Source organism: Lemur catta, chromosome 9 (genome assembly GCF_020740605.2).
Source record: "Lemur catta isolate mLemCat1 chromosome 9, mLemCat1.pri, whole genome shotgun sequence".
NCBI classification, from domain to species: Eukaryota; Metazoa; Chordata; class Mammalia; order Primates; family Lemuridae; genus Lemur; species Lemur catta.
In genome coordinates, this window is record NC_059136.1 from 23476241 (window position 1) to 23492495 (window position 16255).

Genomic DNA, 16255 nt, shown 5'->3' on the forward strand with positions numbered 1-16255 from the left:
TCTGGTTGTGTTCTTCACCTTGACATGGTGCCAAGCTCTTTGCCAACGGGAAGTGAGGTGCCCATAATCCATGGCAAGAAGTGGTACCATAATCAATTAAATTATCACCTGCAGTTGCAAAGGAGGCCTGGTCCCCTTCAGGAAGGACCACACAGTGCTGCCACAGTGTGTGCAGTGAATTTTCCTCCAAACCTTCCCCAGGAGCTGCTGGGTGACTGTGCTCCAACGAAGGGCAAATCCAGACCTTTTGGGAACTACAAAACACTAATTCTGATTAATACTAAATTCCCGGGGCCCCAGAACACTGCTATGGTCCACCAGTCTAGGTGGAGGCTTGTGGTCAGAAGATAATGGAATTTTGGCCCAAGTTCATCTCATGTTGGGCCTGGTAGTTCTGCAGACACATCCTATGGTTATTTCCCAAGTTCTTGAACATGTAACAAAAGACATACTCAGAAACCAGCAAAATCCTCACGTTAGCATGATGACCCATGGCATTAGGGCTATCGTGGTACAAAAAGTTAAATGGAAGCCCCACAATTTCTCTTGCCTACCAGGTCAATGAACTAAAATCCACACTGCATATCTGATAAAATACAGGGATTAGTGCTATCCTAAAAGATTTGAAAGACACAGAGCTAATGATATCTCACCCCCCGCCCCCTTAACTCACTGATTTGGACTGGGCAGAAGGTGGGTGGGTCTTGGAGAACGTCTGCAGATTACTGTAAACTCAATCAGATGGCGACTCCAATTGTATCTGCTGTTCCAGATGTGATATCTTTTATGGATCTAATTGACACCACCTTGGCACCTGTAATGGGCCATTGACCCTGGAAAATGCTTTCCTCCCTGTAATAATTTGCAAGTATTACCAGAAGCACTTTGCTTTTACCCAGTAGGACCAGGAAAATGCCCTTACATTCTGGTCTCAGTGCTGGGTCAATCCCCTCCTCTCTGCCATAATCTAGTCTGGAGATCATTGTTGTCCTGCCATCCCGCAAGTGCCACGATGACATACTGTGTACTACGTTGATGACTTTCTGCTGATTGGACCTAATGAACAGAAAGTAGCAGATTCCTTGGATGCCTCAGTGAAATACACGAAAGCTGTGAAGATTCCAGGATCCTACAATGTCAGTGAAGTTTCTGGGATCCAGGGGCCTGGGGAATGTTAGATTATCCCCTAAAAGATGAAAGACAAGTTGCTCTACCTTGTACTACCTAACATTACAAAAGAGGCACATTTGGCAGGCCTGTGTGCTTTTTTGGAGACAACATCTGAGTGTTGCCAGCACAAAAAAATATGTCACATTTGCATGCTTCAACCCATTTGCTGAGTAACTAATAGGCTGTCAGCTCTGAATGGGCTCTCGAACAAGAGAAGAGAAGGCAAGACCAGCCTCTGGTGCAAGCTGCATTGCCACGTGAGCCTTGTGACCCAGGAGGTCCAGGGACACTCAAACTGGCTGCTGCACACAGGAATGCTGTTTGGAGCATCTGGGGAAACCCAGTAAGAAAATAACAGCACAGAACCCTAGAGTTTCAGAGCAAAGACATGCCCTCTTCTGTGTAAAACTGTTCTTCTTTTGAGAAACAAACCCTGGCTTGCTGTGAGGCCCTGGTAGACCCTGGATGCCTGGCCACAGGGCATCAAATAACTACACAACTTAGGGTAGCCATTGTGAACTGGGTAGCACTGAACCCACTGAGCCACGAGACTGGGCATAAGCACTGGCAACTTGTCATCCAGTGGAGATGAAATACTAGAAACTGGGTTTGAGAAGGACCTGAAGGTACAAGGAGCAGGTGGCTCAGATGCCCCTGGCAACCAGTCCTCCTACCTTGCCCCACCCCCCGCCAAAGGCATCACAGGAAGTTCCTCATGACCACCTTGCTCCCAGATAGGTTGCACAGTGTGCTGTGGCTTCAACCCTCAGTCAGGGTGCCCCTGGCAGTGAGCAACACTTTGAGCTGTGGATTTGTTGCCCGTTTTGTCTGGACTATGAGACTGCAGAAGAAAATGCTGCCATTGTTCAAGGTGGTAGTTAATGGGTGGCTGGGATGGCAAGAAAGACCAGGGTCAGAGACTGGTAAGGACATCTGGGAAAGAGGGTGTGGGCGGCGTCACAAAACACGAAGATGGTTGGGCTCCTTTGTGAGTGTTCCCCAAATACAGGCATTTGGAAAGATGCAGTAGAAGGACAGGAGGCCATGTGTGGTGGGTGGCCGTCACTCTCTTCCAGCCACCCTGATGCTTTATTGATGCACCCAGGTAACAAGCAGACACAGCAGCAGAAATGGAGGCTTTCCCTGGGCTCTATAATATGGATTCCCTCCCCTCCAGGCTTATCTTCCTACTGTCACCACAGAATGCCTAACCTTCTAACAGCAGAGACCAACACTGATCCCCCAGGGTGGCCCCACGCCCCAGGGGGCCAGCCAGCCATCTAGTGGCAGGTTATCCACACGAGACCCTTTCCATCATGAAAGGGTACTATATATCCTTACTGGAGGAATGTATTCTGGACATTTTGCCCTTTTTGCCTGCAATGATTTTGCCAGTGTCACTACAGGCTTATAAAATATGTATTCCACATCATGGTAATATACACAACATTGCGGCTGACTAAGGAACTTATTTCTCAGCTAACTTCATGCCCATGGAATTCACTGGTCTTACTATGTGCACTGTCCCAAGAAGCAGCTGACCTGATAAAATGGTTTAACAGCCTACTCAAGACATGGCTACAGTGCCAGCTGGGAGATTATATCCTGAAAATTTATCATTCTGTCCTATGAAATGCAGTATATACTTCCAATCAGTGATTGATTTATGGTACTGTAGGGGAAAGACTCTAAAACAGTCCCCAGTTACCCCTTGCTCCAGGCATTCATGCCTTATGGGGTCCCTTCCCCTTGAGTGTAGGTGGGAACTGTTGCTTCTAACCAACAGAACACAATAAAAGTGATAGGGTGCCATTTCATAGTCATGTTACATAAGGTTGCTACTTTTGTCTTGGGACAAGTGGACTCTCTTCCCTGCAGGCTGTGATGAATTAAGTTGCCATGTTGTAAGACACCTTGTAGAGAAACCCATGTGGCAAGACTGACACCAGCAAGACATGGAGGCCCTTGTCCAACGGCTCACAGGGAACTGAATTCTACCCATGAGCATGTGAACTTGTACATCCATCCTTCCCCAGTCAAGCCTTGAGATGAGACTGCAGCCCTGGCTTACACCTCGACATCAGCAAGAGATGCAGAGCCAGAGATCCAGTGATGCTGGGCTGGACTCCTGACCCACAGAAACAGGGAGATAATGAAGAAAGAGAATCTGATTTCTAGAGTTACCATATTATTAGATTCAAATGTCCAGTTTAACAAAAGTCACAAGGCATACAAAAAACCAGGAAAGTATGGTCTATTCAAAGGAAAAAAATAAATCAGCAGAAACTGTCCCCGAAAAAGACCTGATGGCACATCTACTAGACAAAGACTTTAAAATAATTATCTTAAAGATGCTCAAAGAACTAAAGGAAGATGTAGATAAGTCAGAAAAATGATGTAAAAACAAAATAGAAATATCAACAAAGAGATAGAAAACCTAAAAAAGAAACCAAGAAGAAATTCTGGAGCTGAAAATTACAATCACTGAAATGAAAAATACACTAGAGGGATTCAAAGAGAGATTTGAGCAAACAGAAGAAAAAATCAGCAATCTTGAAGATAGGACAATGGAAATTATTGAATCTGAGGAACAGAAAGAAAAAGTAATTAACAAAAAGTGAACAGAGCCTAAGGGACCTGTAGGACACCATCAAATAGACCAACATATGCATTTTGAGAGTCTCAGAAAGAGAAGAGACAGAGAGAATGCAGTCATGCATTGCTTAATGACTATATGTTCTGAGAAATGTTTTCGTTACTGTGTGAACATCACAGAGTGCTTCTACAAACATAGATGGTACATGTGCACACCAGGAGCCACAGGGTGCACCGTGTCCATCATCAGCTGGTATCTCTCAGCCTGTCCCTCTTTATTGGCTTTGTACTGCTGGGACAAGGACTCTGCAAATCCCAGTTTTCCTTTGCCCGCTGGCTTCCTTTTATTCTGTCCACAGGGGGCTTGAGAAGGAGACTAGGGGGCAGGAGAAAGGAGAAGGACTTACTCTTTCCCGTGTGCCCAATGTTCCCGAGGGCGGTGCCCCAGCATTCACCCCAGCACTAGCAGCTGGCTCCATTCCAGAAGAAGTGCCCCTTCCCCTTGGCCAGAGGAAGGTGGTCTTCCCTTCTGCAGACCATGTACAGACCTCACATGAAGGAGGTGCCATGAAAGATGACATCCCCATCACCCCTCATTGCACCTAGGCCAATAATCAAGAGGCCAGTGTCAGACCAGATTGGCAGAGAAGTACAACTCTGCTCAGGAAGCAATAGCCTACTTTTAAAAAAATGCAGGAACTGGCTAATATTAACCTGTGAAACCACCACCTGACTAGGGTCCCTGAGAAGGCTCAGAGGACACTCCCTTCACTAGAACAAGAAATACACATATGAGTGAACCGTCAGCACCTCTGAGGAGCCCCGTGGTAACTGTGCTTTGCAGGCTGGAGTTGATATTGGAGGAAACAGCTGTGGAACTGCTTGCCCTAACATCTGTGGGCGTGATGGATTTTAGAACAGAAGTTGTTTATTAGGTCATTAAGTATGAAATGTCTGATTTCCTTAAGTATAAGTTTGACAGTTGATATCACTGACGTTTCACTGTGACACTTCTTGTTTTATTTTTATTTTGAAGGTACATCCTTATTCTTTCAAATGCACAGATTGGCTTGTGATCATCTTTCAAAAAAATTTTTACAGCAATTTTTGTGAAACCATGGATATGTCAAAAATTCGTGTTATTTCCAAATATGAGTTTCATCGTGGAACCAATGCAGCACAGACAGCTCAAAAGTGTTGAGAAGGGTGTGGCTAATGAATGCACAGTACGTCAATGGTTTGAGAAGTTCCGTTTTGGTGATTTTAATCTTGAAAATGAATTAGCACCAAGGTTTCATGTCACTATTCCAACAATATTGGACCTTTTGGAACAAATGAGCAAGGTAAAGAAGCTGGATAGATGGGTTCCACGTGAATTAAATGAGTGTCAGGAGAGAAATCGTCTCAAAGCTTCCCTTTCTTTGCTGTCACAACATAAAGGCCAACCATTTCTACACCATATTGTTATGTGTGATGAAAAATGGATTTTTTTTGGCAATTGCAAGTGTGAACAATGCACAATGGTTGGATAAAGATGAAGTCCTGAAACACAGTCCAAAACTGAATATTCATCAAAAAAACCGAATGGTGTCTGTTTGGTGGCCCAGCGCTGGTGCTATCCACCACAGCTTCATGCAACCTGGTCAATCAATTACAGCAGATGTCTACCGCAACCAGTTGGACAAAATGATGAGGATGCTTTCGATTAAGCAGCTGAAATTGGTCAATAGAGACAGGCCAATCCTCTTACAAGACCACAGGTGGCACAAACAACACTGCTCAAAACTTCAGAGACTGGACTTGGAAACTCTCTGTCATCACCGTATTCACCAGACCTTGCACCAACTGACTACCACTTCTTCCAGGCTTTGGACCACTTCTTGCAAGAAAAAGTATTCAATTCTCAACAAGCTCTGGAAAACGCCTTTCGCAATTTCAGTGCTGCTGGCATAAACAAGCTACCCTTAAGATGGCAAAACTGTGTTGCTAGTTTAGGCACATACTTTGATAAATTGTACTGCTTCTTGTTTGAGATATAATAAATGAACTTTTGATTTGAAATCAGACATTTCATATTTAATGACCTAATAACTGTCAGAGGAAAGGTGGACACAACAGGCAGCAGGTTGTTGTGGCCTGAGGGTGACACAGAAAGCAGTCAATGGGGCTTTGCTCAATTTGTATAATCAGGAAAAAAACTACCAGGCTCTGCCAATCAGAAATCTGATAACAACCACCATAGTCTCCCACCTAATTTTCAGATATAAGTCAAGTTCAAATCCTTACAGCTCTCACACTGACGAGGAAGCCAGATGTCTCCATAAATACTCTTCCAATACTAAATATTCTAGGCCAGGCCTGGTGGCTCACACCTGTAATCCCAGAACTTTGGGAGGCCAAGGAGGGAGGATCACTTGAGCCCAAGAGTTCAAGACCAGCCTGAGCAACACAGCAAGACCCCATCTCTAAAAAAAAAAAAAAAAAAAAATTGGCCAGGCATGGTGGCATGCACCTGTAGTCCCAGCTACAGCTGAGGTGGAAGGATCACTTGAGCCCAGGAGTTGGAGGCTGTAGTGAGCTGTGATCGTGTCACTGAACTATAGCCTGGGTAACAGAGCAAGTTCCCCTCTCTAAAATAAAAAATAAAAAAATAAACTGATACCAATGCCAAGACTATTGCAATGTCATCATGGGCCTCTATTTACAGAGTGGCAGCCTCTCTAGTGGGTCCAGTGGGTCTGTGTATCTGTCCTGTGAATTTGGATAGACAGACTTAGCAGATAGCAGAATCTACATGGGCTCCCTGGCCAGAGGAGCAAGGGTCATTATGGTAGGAAGAGCCAAGTGGGAGTCCATGACACTTCCTCCCTCCAGCAAGATAGTGAACCAGAGAGAAATCGTGCTTTCCTGGAGGGACTGTGGGGATTAATACCAACACCAAAGACAAGGGAAGCAGGAGTGGCTGTCCCCGTCACATGTCCATTAAATTCACCTGTCTCGCCTTAGCCAAAAACAAACTAATAGTGGTGGAAGATGAGGGACTATTGTAAACTTGAACAGGAGGCAGAACCACTGAGGGCTGTCGTGCTAGAAGTGGTCTCTTCACTGGGCCAGATCAACACAGCCTCTGGCGCCCCTGGGAGAGTCGCAGCGCAGACGTCTGCAGTGCTGGAGCCAGGCCATGCCTTCCATGGTAGAAAACTATTCTTCATTTGGAAAACAGCTCCTGGCATGCCACTGAGCCCTAACAGAGCGTGCCACTGGAGGCAGCCATCATGAGCTGGGTTTCCTGAGCTCCACTAAATCATGACTTTGGGCTGCACAGCTGCAGTCCACTGCATGGTAGAAGTGCTGTGCCCTGGCTTCAGCCCAGACGGCACGGGTGAATCCCATGGCCCTGTATCCACAGTCAGCCCACACATTGGCGTTAACTCCAGCTTGACTGCAAACCACATGGCAGCCCCTGTGTGGGGAGGGCCTGATAGGGAGCAGTGAGGGACAGCCCCCCACTGGGCACCTGGCCACCCACTTCCTGTGGCTGGGAAGGGTCGCCTGAGTGCTGCTTCTGACTTGGGCTCTGCAAGGGGCTGGGCTGGCTCATCAGGAGCCTGAAATGGACAAGCTCCAGATAACCAGGATGTGGAAACCTGGGGAAGGTTGGGGTCAGTGGGTGTTGTGGTGTGCATCTGTAGTCCCAGCTGAGGCAAGAGGATCCCTTGGGCCCAGGAGGCTGAGGCTGCAGTGAGCTATGATCATGCCACTGCACTGCAGCCTGGGTGACAGGGAGAGACCTGCTTCTAAAAAAGAAAAAAAAAATTTTAAAGATTTGGGGATGGGCCCATCAAGGATGTAGGGGCACCATGATCCTGGGGCTGGCTCTATGTCTCATAGTGATTCCCCAGAGAGAGTCCATTGCAGAGGAGGTGTGGACAGCAGGGTGGACATCATGACTGTTCTGTGGATGGCAGTCAGCAGGCCCCGGGACAGAGTGGCCATGGTGGCAGAGATGGTGGCTACCCCAACACCATAGGCCCCTCTTTTCAAGACTGATCTAGATCAGAAGTTTCTGGACAAATCTTCCATGCTGGACAAACCTTCCTTACGATTCGCATGCTCTGGCCAATGGTTTGGACACATCAGCAGAAACCTGGAGAGAGCAGGGCTGAGGCAGTGACGAGGAGGCTGGGGAAAGATGCTGTCAGGATGGACTTCTTGGAATAGCTCCAGAGTGTAAAAATAGTGTGTCCATGTGATGGTGACCAGGTGTCCCATCAAAGAAGCCTCTGAGTCAGAAAGACTGGTGCTGAGGGCACGTGAGCCCCATGGCCATGGCCACGGGGCAGAGCCTACACACATTCTCAACCTTAAGTCTCATCCCTGAGTCCGCCACCTAGAGGCAGAGCTCTTTTTTTCCTTCTTTTTTTAAACTTCTATCATCATGCAATGGAATGGGTTTCTTTTTATTTTATTTTATTTATTTTCTGAGACAGAGTCTCACTCTCTCACCCAGGCTAGAGTGCAGTGGCGTCAGCCTAGCTCACTGCAACCTCTAATTCCTGGGCTCAGGGGACCCTCCTGCCTCAGCCTCCTGCCTCAGCCTCCCGGAGTGCACCACCACGCCGGCTAATTTTTTCTCTATTTTTGGTAGAGACAGGGTCTCCCTCTTCCTCAGGCTGGTCTCGAACTCCTGAGCTCAAGTGATCCTCCCGCCTCAGCCTCCCAGAGTGCTGGGATTACAGGCATGAGCCACCAGGCCTGGCTGGCAGAGCACTTTTATTTGACATCCTCTATGTGAAGGGTGCACCATCTATTCTGGCTGAAATCCACGTTCCTCCTGGGTGTAGATAGCCCTTCCTGCCCACTCCCCCATGCAGTCCTGGCCCCCATGAGGCATTGCTTCTGAGCTGGGAACACCTCTTGTAGCAAAAGGAGACAGTACAGCAGGGTCCAGGGGTGCTCACTGGTCATGTTTTACCCCAGATCCCAGAATAGCCAGCCTCGGAGTGGAACAGCCTGCAGAAGGCTCGGGGACTCCTGTGCTGTGAGGGTGGGGGCCATTCTGGAGAAAGTGACAGGAGCCCACTTGCACTACATGGAGCAAAACAGGGCATCCACACCTGCTTCCCAACACTGAATGCAAGACCAAGACCTGTCAGTTTCTCACCAGGAGTCTGGATGTGGAGCAGGTGACACCAAGACACGGGCAGAATTAGAGATGGTTCCCGGTGGAGCTGCAGCAGAGAGGCCAGCAGAGGTGCTGGCCTTCAGGGACAGAGATGCTATCACCAGACTTTGCCTAGGGCCACGCCTTGCCTGTGTTCTCTGCTTCCTCTTTCATTTCTGCCTCTCTTCTAAGCCCACAGCTCCAGCTACTGGATATCATTCCAATACATTCTATTCTGCTTGAATTTCATAGAATCTGTTTCTACTGTGCAAAATCCAGGTCATATACAACTTTCATAAAGCAATATCAGTACTTTACACATCTTCAGTGGTCCACCCCTGTCCTTCGGACAAGGGTTAGGCTTCTCATCCTGGCACCTGGCGGGCAGTGCACAGGTGCCTGGAGGTGCTGGGAGGCACACAAGCGCCTGGAGGTGCTGTGGGGTGCACAGGTGACTTGCGGTGCTGGGGGGTACACAGGCAACTGGAGGTGCTGGGGGTGTGCAGGTGACTTCAGGTGCTGGGGTACACAGGTGACTGGAGGTGCTGGGGCTGCACAGGTGACTGGTGGTGCTGGGGGTGTGCAGGTGACTGGAGGTGCTGGAGGTGTGCAGGTGACTGGAGGTGCTGGGGGTGCACAGGTGACTGGAGGTGCTGGGGGTGTACAAGTGATTGGAGGTGCTGTGGGGGGCACAGGTGACTTGCAGTGCTTGGGGGTGCACAGGCGACTGGAGGTGCTGGGGGTGTGCAGGTGACTACAGGTGCTGGGGGACACAGGTGACTGGAGGTGCGGGCGCTGCACAGGTGACTGGTTGTGCTGGAACTGTATCTGCAGGGTAAGCCAGCCATGCTAAGCAGGGACGCGGCAGAGGAGTGTGGGACAGGAGACTGACCCCATGTGGAGAACAGACTAAGAGAAGCAGAGTGGGAGGCGGAGGCCAGTTGAGGGTAGGATGGCATGGGGGAAGAGGAGCTGGTGGCACCAGGGCAGAGAGAGAACAGAAAGATCTGCATGTAGGAGGAGGCAGGACATGGGGTCACTGAGGGAGGAGCTGTCATGGAAGAAGGGGCGCGGGGGCGGGGGAGAAGGGACGGTGTGAGCTGAAGATCCCGGTCTGGGAGCAGCGAGGAGACCGCAGCGGGAGCCGCGGAGAACTGAGGAGAGGACAGGGTCGGGAATGCAGGCCCAGGGGCTCGGCGGGGGCATCCAGTCCGCTCGCCCCGGCGGCTCCCTTTCCTGCCACCAGAGGGCTCCGCACTCAGAGCGGGGACACCGCGGGAACCGCGGGAGGCGGCCCGGACCACCACGAGGGCCTGAGGCGCGGAGGGCAGGGTAGCCCCGTGGGGCCGCGCCCCCGGGCGGCGTGGGGCACGGAGAGAGCGGGGAGGCGGCCAGCGAGGGCAGCGAGGGCCTGACCGAGAGTGCCCATCCGCGTGCACACGCATGCGCGCCCACGACGAGCGTGTCCAGTGGCTGTCCAGAGCCGCGCAGGTCCGGTTCGCCGGTCCCATCCCCAGGGGCACTGGACTCTCACCTGCTGGGGCCGCGGGGCTCTCGGGGGACGCCGCCTCCCTTGCCTGCTCGCCTGTCTTCCTCTGCGGCTGGCGGTTCTCTCTGGGCTTCCCTAGGGGAAGCGGGCAGTCAGTGCTGTTGGTGTGAGATCCCTCTTCAACCTCCAGAGGCATTTATGGGGCACCGGAAGGGCCTATGCGTCCTGCCTATTAGGGCGCTCCAACCGCAGCCTCCGCATGAGGCGAGCCCACGCAACAGCTTTAATGAGCAGCTAGGCAGCGTCCTCCAACAGCAAATACTACACTGCCCTGGGGTGGGGGGCCCAGGGGCCAGTGTTGGGGGGCCAGCAGGCAGAAATGCACCTGCACTTGGGTCCTGAAGCCCCAGGCTCTTGTGAGCCCAGGATGGACATGATGCAGCCTCCGGTAGGAGGACCTCACCAGCTGATCCTCGGCAGTCCTGCCCGCTGGTCCTGCCCCCCAACACTGTCCCCGACGCTGGACTTGTGTCACTTCCCTCCCAGGCCCTTCCCCATCTCTGTGTGTCCAACTCAGTGCTCCTCTGGTAGTGGCTGTCCTTCTCCTCCTGAAGCCTACGAGGCAAGGGCTGACCAGGAGGGGGTTGCCCTGAGCAGGCTGCACCAGGCAAACCAGTCTAGCCAGTGTGGCAGAGCGGGCTGTGGCTGTGATGGGGCCCTGGGCGTGGGTGTGAGTCAGCGGCCCCGGGCTGGGGAAACACTAGGGAGGAGGCCATCTGGAGCCCGCCCTCCCACAAGAAGCCCAGGGAACCAGCATTTGAGGCTGGCCCTGCACCCCCACCCCATAGGCCCAGTGGCAGGCCCTGGTTTCAGTAAGCAGGGCAGCTGGACCCCCAACTAGGATGGCATTAGTAGCCCCCACTCTGCCCCCAGGGGCAGGCAGGACTCTTTCTGCCCCATCTCAGTCCACAAAATGCCATCTGGGCCTTCGAAGGCCCATTCTCTTCCACCAGCCCCCAGCAGCAGCCCGAGCTCCTCCTCAGCAGGAGTCCACCATGCTGGGTCTATGGGATCTTTCATCTCCACAGAGCACCCCAAGCAAGCTCAAAGCCCAGCCGGGCTCCCTGGCACGCTACCTCTGAGCGTGGTTTGGGCCCATGGGAGTGCTCAGGGTGGGCTGGGGCTGGGGCTCCCACGGCCAGTTGAGTTGGGGTTGTCTGTGGCCAGTGAGGGCCTGGATCCCAACAGTCAGTGAGGCCAGGATGCAGCTCCTGGGCCCGTGGCCTGCAGTTTGAGTTTCCCGCGACCAGCAGTGGGATGTGGAAGCTGGGGTGGGGAGGGTGGGGGGGCCTCGGTATCCGCCCAGGGCAGGACCAGGCAAGCCAGCTGCAGTAGGCAGCCGGCAGTCTAGCTGCTGAGAGCTGCCTCCTCCAGTTTCTCTCAGTCTCCCTCCCTGTCTGGCCAACGAGGCCTGTGGCCCGTAAAGTCCTGTGCCCTGTGTCAGCACTTGTTAGTCAGCCTTCTCGGTCTGGGTGAGCCACCGTGCCGCCGAGTCCCTATAAACTCCCTGGCGTGGCCCAGCCCCACCGAGTGGGGCCTGTGAGGCCCATAGGCAGAGCCAGGACCGGAGCCGCAGTGCTGCGAGCACCAGCCAAGGGGCAGGGCAGGCACCCGGGAGTACAGGAGCAGGGGCCGAGCGTTGCATGGGGCAAGCAGCCACTGTGGCCTCCCATGGATCCCTCTGAGCTGGTCTGACTGAGGTCGCCCAGCTAAGGAGCCAGGGCCCCCAGGGAGCAGACGCCAGGTGAAAGAGGCGCCGCAGGCATCCAGGGCCATGTCTGGGAAACGAGGTCGAGCTCGCAAATCCAAATCCCGAGCCAGGAGGGCTGGCAGGGCCCAGCGGGTGGCTGAGCAGGGCCCTGAGGCTGAGCCCCCGCCCCCCAACACAGGGGGCCCTCAGGGTGAGACGGGGGTGGCCCCTATAGGGCACGTGACCAGCACCAAGCCGGCTACCCAGGGACACCCTAGAGCAGCCAGGCCAGAGCAGCCACAGGCAGCCTCAAGGCCAGAGCAGGCCACCGCTCCGGGGTCTGAGCCGGTGCTAGTCCTCACTGGGCACATGGAGCGCTGTGGGGCAGGGGCTCCCATGCCCACCTTGGGCCCCGAATTGCTGAGGCTCCATGAGGTCCAGCTGTGCCTGGCCCAGGAGCAGCTGCTGCTGGAGGACCGGCAGCGGCAGGTCCAGCTGCAGATGCAGATGTGGCAGGAGGAGCAGGCCTGGCTGCAGCAGCTGCAGGAGGAACAGGCCTGGGTGCACCTGGAGGGGCTGCAGCTGGCCATGGCCCTGGAGCAGCTCCGCAACGAGGGCCTCGAGGTGCTGCAGACCCAAGGCCAGGTAAGGCCTGGATGGGGTGGGAGAGGGGGCTCCAGAGAGTCTGTGTTGGTGTGGTGGCCACTTGAGCAACCTACAGATGCCTGTGGAGGGCCAGGGGGCCAGGCTGGCTGTGGGGCATCTGTGGGCCCATCTTTACATTTGTCAAGTGAAGCTGGTCCCCACTGCACAAGGCACTGCAAACCAAGCAACAGCAAGCACACCCAGCCTGGCCCAATGCTTCACAGGTGGAGGGTGGGTAATTGTCCAGGGACAGAGGTGTCGGTGAGGGCAGGCAGCTGCAGGAGCTGTCCAGGGCAGTGTATGGGCTGACCTGTGGGGTGAGGACCTGGGTGCACAGTCAGCAGGTAGCAGAACTGAGGCTCACAAGCCCCCCCAACACAGTGTCCTGGCCAGCTTGCTGGTCTGCCTGCTCTGCCCCTGTTTATTGGAGGCGTGTACTCAGGGCTTGAGATCACGCAGCAGCATGCGGGGCCTGTGCCCATTATCCTCATTCCAGGAGGGCTGCAGGCTTCAGACGCAGCTGGGGTTATTTTGAGGAATGAGGATTTAAACCCAGCGTGGTGCTGAGGAGTAGTCACCACCATCCCACCAGATCCTGTGAATGTGGGAGCTCTCTGGTGTCCAGGAGCTTGGGCCAGGCCTGCTCTGAACAGAAGAGCTGTGTCTAGGGAGCAGAGTGGGGTGCTCTCTTAGTAAGCACAGACCCCATTGCAGGCCTGGGTGCTGGAGGGCCCTAGAGCTGCAGCCTGGAAGGTGTTTGGAGCCATGACAGAGAATAAATGCGACTCGCAGGGGCATGATAACTGGTGAAAGGGGTGGGCATGGGCAGAGGTCCCCTTCCAGACCCACAGCAAGATGGAGCCCAGGAGAGCTGTCACTATTCAACGTGGAAGTGGCTATGGAGAGGATGGCCTGGTAGCAAACAAGCAGGCAGAAAAAAGCACAAGATGGCCCAGAAGGAGCAGAAAGTCAGAGTGGACCACATACTTAGCCTGAGAACCCTGAACTTGGATTTAGCCCTGTTCCTGTTTCAAAACCCAGTTTCTGCCACCTGGGCCCCTCCCATTCACTCCTGCCCACTCCCATCTCTATATGTTCTAAAGCTGTGCTCCTCTGAGCACCGCCCCTTGCCCCCACCCCAGCTCCAGGGTTACAAGACTCAGGGCCAGGGTCTGGGATGAATGTCACCCACAAGCCCAACTTGGAGATCCCCTGGAGGCCACACTTCCCAGGGGGGAGGGTCCCTAGGTGGCTGCATAGAGGGTCTCCCAGGTCAATATTTGGGTGGCAGTGCCCTGGAGGCTGGAGGGCACACTCACCAGCAGCAGCTCTCGGCTTGGGCCCTGGGAGGGATGCCTGCAACTTCCCTGATGCAGCTTTGGGTGCACTCTTCTTACTGTTCATTCTCCTGGGAGGTGAGTAGGAAAGGTGCAGGGAGGGTATGTTCAGAGTGGCAGGGGCAGGGCAGTGGGGAACAACATTGCACACTGCTGTGGGCCTGGGTGGACAGACTGCAGGAACATGGGCTCCCCCAGCACAGCTTCCTGAGTGGCTTCCTGGTCTGCCTCCCTGCCACTGGTTATCCGAGTGTGTGCCCAGCAGCTTGAGCAAGGCAAGAGCATCTGGCCACAGCTGTGCTCCCCACCTTCACTTGCCTCCTCCCGCCACCCCTGGCTCAGCCCATACTGCTGGGCCCCAGGGTCTAGTGTCTAGTAGCCTTCTCCCTGTTCCTGCTGCCGGGCTTCCAGCTGGATGGCCTTTGTCCTAATGTCCAGGTATGTGTGAAACCCCCTCTGCTGAAGCCACCATACCTCTTCTCTGCCCTGAGAACCAAGTTGACTGTGAGCCTAGCCCCCAGTACCCCCGAGACACTGACCCCTCCCCACCCTCAGATATTCTGTTGTCCTGGCTTTGGCAGATACTATTGTCAGGTGCTGGGAGCAACACCCCTCTCTCTAGTTCATGCAGCTGGCCCCCAAGTTCACTGCCCCTGGGAGGCCTCTCCTGCCTGCTCTAGCTTGGTAAGAGTCCTTCCTGGTACCCCAGAGCCCTGCACCCACTGCAGTGCAGTTGCCTGGGTGCTGGTCTGACCCATCCCATGTTCCCACCATGCTGGCACCAGTGGGTGTCGCTGAGTGGGGGAAGGAACTAATGAAACTGGGAGTGACCCTGAAAACAGAGAAAATAGGATCACATGACGAGATGGACAAGGAGGAATGAGGTGACTGAAGCTTGGCAGAAAGGGTTCCGGCAGGGCCAGCACTGGGGCAGGAGTAGCAGGGCAGCAGGGGCTGGCTTGGACAGATGGCTTAGTGCAGGGCAGGGCCTTATTGGGGGGATGGGCCCTAAGCCAGAGCCCGAGGGGCAGCTGGGGGTGGTGTGTGCACAGGTCAATATGTGCATGGGGGGAGCGTGTCAGTATGTGGGGCTCGGTGGGCATGCTGGGTCCCTATGTGGGTGGGGTGCTCTCCATGTACACGTGGGATCCTATATGTGTGAGGGAAGGTCCCTGTGTTTTCAGAGTCAGTATGTATGGGGGATTGTCGGATGTGGCATCCTCTTTGTGTTGGGTCAGTGCCTGAGGGATCCCTGTGTGCAGGTGGGGTCCCCCGTTTATGCAGATGTGTGTTTGTGAGTGACTGGCATGTGCAGGGCTTGGTGTGCTTGCAGGGTTCTGTGTTCCTGAGAGGGCTCCTGTGCTTGTGAGGTCGGTGTGTATGGGAGGTCAGTGTGTGCAAGGTCCCCTGTAAGTGTGGGCGTCGGTGTGGGAGGCTGGGAGAAGATGATCAGGGGTCGGTGGGGGCCTGTGCGCACAGGGTCCCTATGTGTCTCTGGGGTCCCAGGTAGTTGTGGGCATCGGTATGGGCATGGAGGAGTCAGTGTTTAGGGGTCCTCTGTATGGGTGGGATCCCCTATACGTGTCGGCGTCGGTGTGGCGGGGGGCTGGTGAGTGGCAAGGGGGTCTTCTATGCTCCTGGGACCCCCAGGCTTGGCCCCGCCCCGGGCTGGGCTCCGCCCCCGCGGCCTCACCTGCCTCACCTGTATCCCCCAACTTGCCAAGGAGGGCAGAAGCCCCGCCTCTCGCGTCGGGCTGGCCTGTTTCCTAGCGACTGAGCCGGAACTTCCGAGTCACCCCGACTTCCGGGGCGAGGGTCAGGGGTCAGGCTAGGGACTTTGAGCCTCGGTTAACAGACGGGCTCCTGGGGTCTCGGGCTCCTGGAAGTAGAGGCCTTGGTGGTCTCGGCAGCGCGGGGCCAGGGTCCCAGGGCGCGCGGCTTCAGGGCACCAACGGGTCTGGGCGGAGAGCCGGGGTCCGGGCACGCAGGCTGCGGTCCGGGGGCGGGCTGGGGTCCAGGGACCGGGGGCGAGGTCCAGGGGCAGGCCTGGGGCCGGTGGCGGTGGCTGGGGGCTGCGGCGGGCGCCGGGCGCAGGAATGCAGGCG

At 54.3% G+C, this 16255-nt stretch overlaps 1 protein-coding gene across 1 annotated transcript in view; it reads right to left on the minus strand.

Moving 5' to 3' along the window:
• The window catches only part of IQANK1 (IQ motif and ankyrin repeat containing 1), a 32767-nt gene extending 16606 nt beyond the window's left edge, over window positions 1–16161 (minus strand). Inside the window, 3 exon segments of the mRNA XM_045561297.1 lie at window positions 10464–10553; window positions 14133–14221; window positions 15853–16161. Of these exon segments, the coding sequence (XP_045417253.1) occupies window positions 10464–10553; window positions 14133–14217 (175 nt within the window). The 5' untranslated portion in view covers window positions 14218–14221; window positions 15853–16161.
• Window positions 16162–16255: the final 94 nt, after the last annotated feature.